Here is a 6,000-nt window from a genome sequence, read left to right as displayed (position 1 = left end):
TCTAGAAGCCCATCCCCAGCAGGGTGATGAGATAGGGCTCTCCCTCACTTCCCCCAGGCCTCACAGGGGTAAGGCCATTGGGGTAAGGAGTTTAGTTCACAGTGGAGAGGGGAGGAGGCCGGGCCCTGCCAACAGTGGGTCCACAGGATGATCCTGTGAAGGAGAGGATCCTCCACCTCAGAACACAGGGGACCCGCAAAGCCTAACCCCGCCAGCCCTGCCCTCAGCCCAAGGTGCACCCTCACTTCCTCTGCAGGGTCGTAGGGCGGAGCAGGAGCCCTGTGGGTGCCTGGATCACTGCCCTCAGACCCTGCAGACATGGCCTGGGTTAAGGTCCAGTTGCTATGTCCCTGCTGAGGGCACGCACGCCATCTCACTCTCCCTCCTCCAGGGGCCCACATCACTTCCTCTCCTGCCACACGGGTGCCCGCTGCCCCTGTTCAGTGTCCTCATGCCTCGGGGGAAGAAGAGTAAGCGCCGGGCCCGAGAGAGACGCCGACAGGCCCAGCTGGAGGCTGGGAGAGTCCTGAGTGCCCAGACCTCTACAGAGGAGGGGGATGAGTCCTCCTCCTCCTCCTCTTCTTCTGAGGTGTCTTCCCTGGGCACCCCTGAGCCTGCGCTGTCCCAGGAACCTCAGGGAGCCACAGCAGCCATTACCTCTCCCCGCAAGGCAAGAATCGCATGGCCATGCTTTGATACCACAACCACCAGTACCGAGAGCCAAAGCGAGAGCCAAAGTGAGAGCCAAAGCGAGAGCCAAAGCGAGGAAAGTGCAGGTGCCTCCGGGGGAGGTGCCTCCGGGGCAGGTGTCTCCGGGGCAGGGTCACGGTCTGATGAGCCTCGCAGGAGCCCTCTAGACCAGAAGGCGATGCTGCTGGCGCAGTTCATGCTGCGCAAGTATAACATGAAGCAGCTCATAACATGAAGCAGCCCATCACCAGGGAAGACATGATGAAGCACGTCGTCAGGAAGCACAAGTCTTACTTCCAGGAGATCCTCAAGAGAGCCACTGAGCTGATGGTGCTGGCCTTCGGCATTGATGTGAAGGAAGCCGACCCGGCCGGGCAGAGCTATGTCCTGGTCAGCAAGTTGCACCACAGAGGGGATAGCAGTCTGCATGGGAAGATCATGCCCAAGAAGGGCCTCCTGATGACCATCCTCTGTGTGATCTTCATGAAGGGCAACTGCGCCACTGAGGAAGAGATCTGGGATGTCCTCAATGCGATGGGCATACATGCTGGAAAGGAGCACAACCTCCACGGGGAGCCCACGAAGCTCCTCACAGAAGATCTGGTGAAAGAAGGGTACCTGGAGTACCGCCTGGTGCCCCACAGCGATCCCCCGAGCCACGAGTTCCTGTGGGGCCCACAAGCCTACGCTGAGACCAGCAAGATGGAGGTGCTGGAGTTCTTAGCCAAGCTTCATGATACCCAGCCCAGCGCCTTCCCACACTGGTACGAAGAGGCCCTGCAGGATGAGCTGGAGAGAACCCGCCAAAGATTCGCGGCTGTGATTCGTGCTGCCTCCCCGGCCTGTGATCTTTCCAGCACCCATTTCAGCAACCCCCACATGTATTGAAATCTGAAGCACTTCCCTCACTCTGTGCTTGAAGTGGTGGTGGGGGGTGAGGGGTGCTGGGGGGAACGTAGTGCACATCATATCTGTGCTCCTGTTCTGTTATTAAACGATTGCTTTACCTATTGTTGCTGAATGTTTTCAAATGCTGTTCTTTAAAACAAGTGTAACTAGCGTCAGAATCTAAATGCACAAATGATATTAGTTATGGATTTAACGTTGTTTATGAGGCTTAAGAGTAAGAGTTTTGCTTTTTACTAAACAAATGGAGTAACCTTCTGTCTTACATAGTGATCTGGAACAAGACAACATGGCATTAGAAAATGTATTTTCTTAGAAATGTAACAGAAATAAGTGGCAAAATAGTTGTGATAAAAAATGTATTGAAATCTGAAGCACTTCCCTCACTCTGTGCTTAAAGTGGTGGGGGGGGGGGTGAGGGGTGCTGGGGGGAGCGCAGTGCACATCATATCTGTGCTCCTGTTCTGTTATTAAACTATTGCTTTACCTATTGTTGCTGAATGTTTTCAAATGTTATTCATTAAAACAAGTTTAATTAACATCAGAATCTAAGTGCACAAATGATATTGGTTATGGGTTTAACGTTGTTTATGTGGCTTAAGAGTAAGAGTTTTGCTTTTTACTAAACAAATGGAGTAACCTTCTGTCTTACATAGTGATCTGGAACAAGACAACATGGCATTAGAAAATGTATTTTCTTAGAAATGTAACAGAAATAAGTGGCAAAATAGTTGTGATTAAAAATCCAGAGAAAAGTAAAAAATGATTAATTCTTGGTTTCCCTTATTCCTTGTGTTCTGCTGTTCCATAAAATAAAAGTTATATACTTGCACTTGCTTTGTTTATTCAAGTACATAACAGAAATGAAATCATGATGAATTGTTACTGCCTTTTTTAAAAAAAATTCTCAAGCATTGATTGAGCATCTGCTCTTGGGAAGGCTCCATGGTGGTGGTGGTGGGGGGGGGGACCCAGGGGGGGCGATGGTAAGAAAAAGAAGACAGAGCTACTGCCCCCAGAATGATGGAGGCTAGAACCAGCTACAGTAAAAGGAAGATGGTGAGATACCTCTAAGACAATAATCCAGTGAAAAGTATGAGGAGGGGAGAAGAGGGAGGTCGTGATAAGAGCAGACAATCTGGGGTCTTGGGAAGCCTCAGTCCCTTCAGTGGGCGGTGATGCTATGTGGAGGTGGGTGGGGCCTCAGAGGAGGGTGTGAGTGTGGTGAGCCAGGGCCAGACCCTTGCGTGGTGGGTCTCAGAGTTGAGGAGCTAAGCCTCCAGAGGAGAACTGCTTTTAGCAGCGCCTGGGATCCTGGATGAAGCAGAGAGAAATCTCCCCGCGCGGCAGGGATGGAAGGTGCCCTGGGCTTTGGACCCAGAGCAGAACACAAGGCACAGACTCATCTCCAGGGAGTTTCTGAGAAATCAGGGCAGTACTTCCTCAGGGCGGGGTGCCAGGGAGCCGCTCTGCTGGCGCCCCTTGCCCTGGGCTGGGAGAAACAGGGTGTGCTCCATAAAAAGGATCTTAGCCAGTTTATCTTGAGCAAAATTTGTCAACCTCTAAGGGAGGCCTTGATTTGGGGAGAGCTTAAATGAATGAAAAATGGGGTGATTCAGAGCAAAGGGCAGCTGGGAGGGAGGAAAGGAGAGTTGTTTTTGACACACATTTTAGGAGCTTTGTGTTATATGCAGATGAGGGGGATCCCCTAACATCCAAATTAAATACTGTGTCCTCTAAGAGGAATGATTTGCTGAGGTATTTTTTCTTGCTAAGCAGAATTTTTGGCAGAGTTGTTAGCTGTTCTTTAGCACTGCATATATCTCCTGGATTAACACAACAACAATACAAAGAAAAAAATCTCAGCAGGAGGGTGGGTCTTATTTAAGGTCCAAGAAAATCATAGTAGTAATTGCCATTCTTTGCAATCTCAATGCACACCAGTCACTGTGCCAGGTGCTTTACACACACCACACACACCCCAACAGTCCCAGAAGGAAGGAGGCACCAGGCCCAAGTCATTGATGAGGAATCCGAGGCTCAGAGGGTTTGGAAAGGTTCAGGATTCACAAGGCTAGTGAGTGACAGAGCCCTAGTCTGAATTGGTCAAGAACCCACTCCTCCCAGCCTTGTGTCTTCATTCATTTCTCTTCTCACTATTCCATGATGTTTCTCAGATGGCAGGAAGCAGAGGCCTGTGGCTAAAGTACTGAGAGCAAGCCTAAAGAAGGGGTGAAAATGAGAATGAAGCACAATGTAGGGATTGTCTGTGGTTCATTTACCCAGGGACCTCCTGCCCCCTCCCCTGAGGCTCCTGGAGAGCTGCTCTGCCCTGGGCCCAGCACAAGTGCCCAGCCCCAGCCCTTTCCTGCATTACAGCGCCCTTCCCCTGGGTCTTCCCCAGTGCGCCTGCCTCCTGTCCACACTGGAACCTGTCCTGCCACCCAGCTCTTCTCCACATCCTCCCTGCAGGCTGCACCCTGCTCCCCTGAACACACAGCCCATGCCCCCTGCCTCCCCAACCTGGAGCCTCCCAACTCCCTGCAGGGTCCCTCCTTCTCTGCGGACCCCTCTGACAGCAGCCGCCCTTTCCATGGATTCCTCACTTCAGATGGGGACGTTTGCACACCTCTCCTCAGCCCCTCTGGCTGCCTCCATCACATTCTAAGGGTTTTCAATCTGCTGATGACTAGAGTCTGATTTGGCACAGAATTCACTGGTTCTTTGCAGTAGAATTTTATTTTTTTTAATTTGTTTATTTTTTAAAATATATTTTATTGATTTTTTACAGAGAGGAAGGGAGAGGGAGAGCCAGAAACACCGATGAGAGAGAAATATCTATCGGCTGCCTCCTGTACACCCCCTACTGGGGATGTGCCCGCAACCAAGGTACATGCCCTTGACCGGCATCGAACCCGGGACCCTTCAGTCTGCAGGCCAACGCTCTATCCACTGAGCCAAACCGGTTAGGGCTGCAGTAGAATTTTAATTTTTACCTTGTTGGTCAACAGGAAGCAAAGTTTATCATTTCCAGACCAAGGCATTTGAGAGTCAGTGTGCCTGCTTTCTGTTCAATTCAGCGGCAAACATTGAGAGCCTGTGCTGAGGATGTGGAATCACATGCATTGGAGCAGCCTTCATCCCTGGGCCACCTGACAGCATGGACCTCCCCTGCCCATGCCAAACGTAATGTGCATAAAAACAAACCTTTGTGGTGTTAGGTCATTCAAATTTTAGGCTTCTTCCATTACATTCACTAGAAGTTACTTATCTGAATAACACACGGTTACTATTTATGTTGTTAGCCTTCCTTACATAGCCTAATTGCCACAGAAATAGTGCATATATTGTTTATGCTAAAAATAGGGGGCAATCATGACCCTGCCTCCTTTCTATGGTCCTGTAAAATTCAGGCCCTATTAAGTAACCACAAATACAAACCCTGTGTGTATAATTTTTAAATTTTTTTCTAGACTTTTTCTTACATATATGTGCTAGAATAGTACGCTGTTGATAACTTCCTTCCAAAATGTCTCCAGTGAGCAGTGAGACAAACTCCTGAGGGATCACAGTAGGGTGGTAACCCCATTCTCACTCCAGCTTACCATAAATTGTAGCTATATTGCTTCTACACGGTACCTCACTTGTGATAAATTGGTTTTATCACTCCTACCAGATCAGTTCTTTTTTAAAAAATATATTTTATTAATTTTTTGCAGAGAGGAAGGGAGAGGGATAGAGAGTTAGAGACATCGATGAGAGAGAAACATCGATCAGCTGCCTCCTGCACACCCCCTACTGGGGATGTGCCCGCAACCAAGGTACATACCCTTGACCAGAATCGAACCTGGGACCCTTCAGTCCGCAGGCTGATGCTCTATCCACTGAGCTAAACCAGTTAGGGCAAATCAGAAGTTCTTGAGGGTTCATGTTGGCATCTCTCTTAGAGTGGCCAGGAATAAGAGCCAACTGAACAACACCTAATATGCACAAGGTTACATTGATAAGAAATGAGACTGTATAAAACTAAGTAGACCACAGGGAGTAACTTCAACTACCAATCCATTAAGCAAGTACCAAACATAACACAAAATATGCATAGGTACTATTATTCTACTTACTGTAGCAATAATACATATATAGTCAATTTAAAGCATACTTAAGAAGTAATTGCTCAAAAGAAAAAGAAAAAAAGAAGTAATTGCTCATTTATATTTTTGTACATCCTTTGATAGATGTTATTACTTCCATCGTTAATACTCTTCTATCTTTTCATAATTAGTCAATTACCAAAATTATAATACATTAAGCATAAGTCCAGCAAGTTTGCAAGGTAAACATGCAAAATCAATTTTATCTCTATACAGTAGCAATGAACATGTAGACAATAAAATTTAAAATACA

General features: G+C 48.0%; 1 protein-coding gene across 1 annotated transcript; it reads left to right on the top strand.

Moving 5' to 3' along the window:
* The first annotated feature begins 451 nt into the window (after positions 1-451).
* Positions 452-1,578, top strand: LOC102441276 (melanoma-associated antigen B10-like). The gene is given in 2 exon segments (XM_014453102.1): positions 452-916; positions 919-1,578. Coding segments are annotated over 2 exon segments (1,125 nt in total).
* The last annotated feature ends 4,422 nt before the right edge of the window (positions 1,579-6,000 follow it).

The sequence above is a fragment of the Myotis lucifugus genome, unplaced genomic scaffold (assembly GCF_000147115.1).
Source record: "Myotis lucifugus unplaced genomic scaffold, Myoluc2.0 scaffold_20, whole genome shotgun sequence".
NCBI classification, from domain to species: Eukaryota; Metazoa; Chordata; class Mammalia; order Chiroptera; family Vespertilionidae; genus Myotis; species Myotis lucifugus.
The sequence above is the reverse complement of the archived record's forward strand: the minus strand, read 5'-3'. Positions and strand labels throughout refer to the sequence as shown.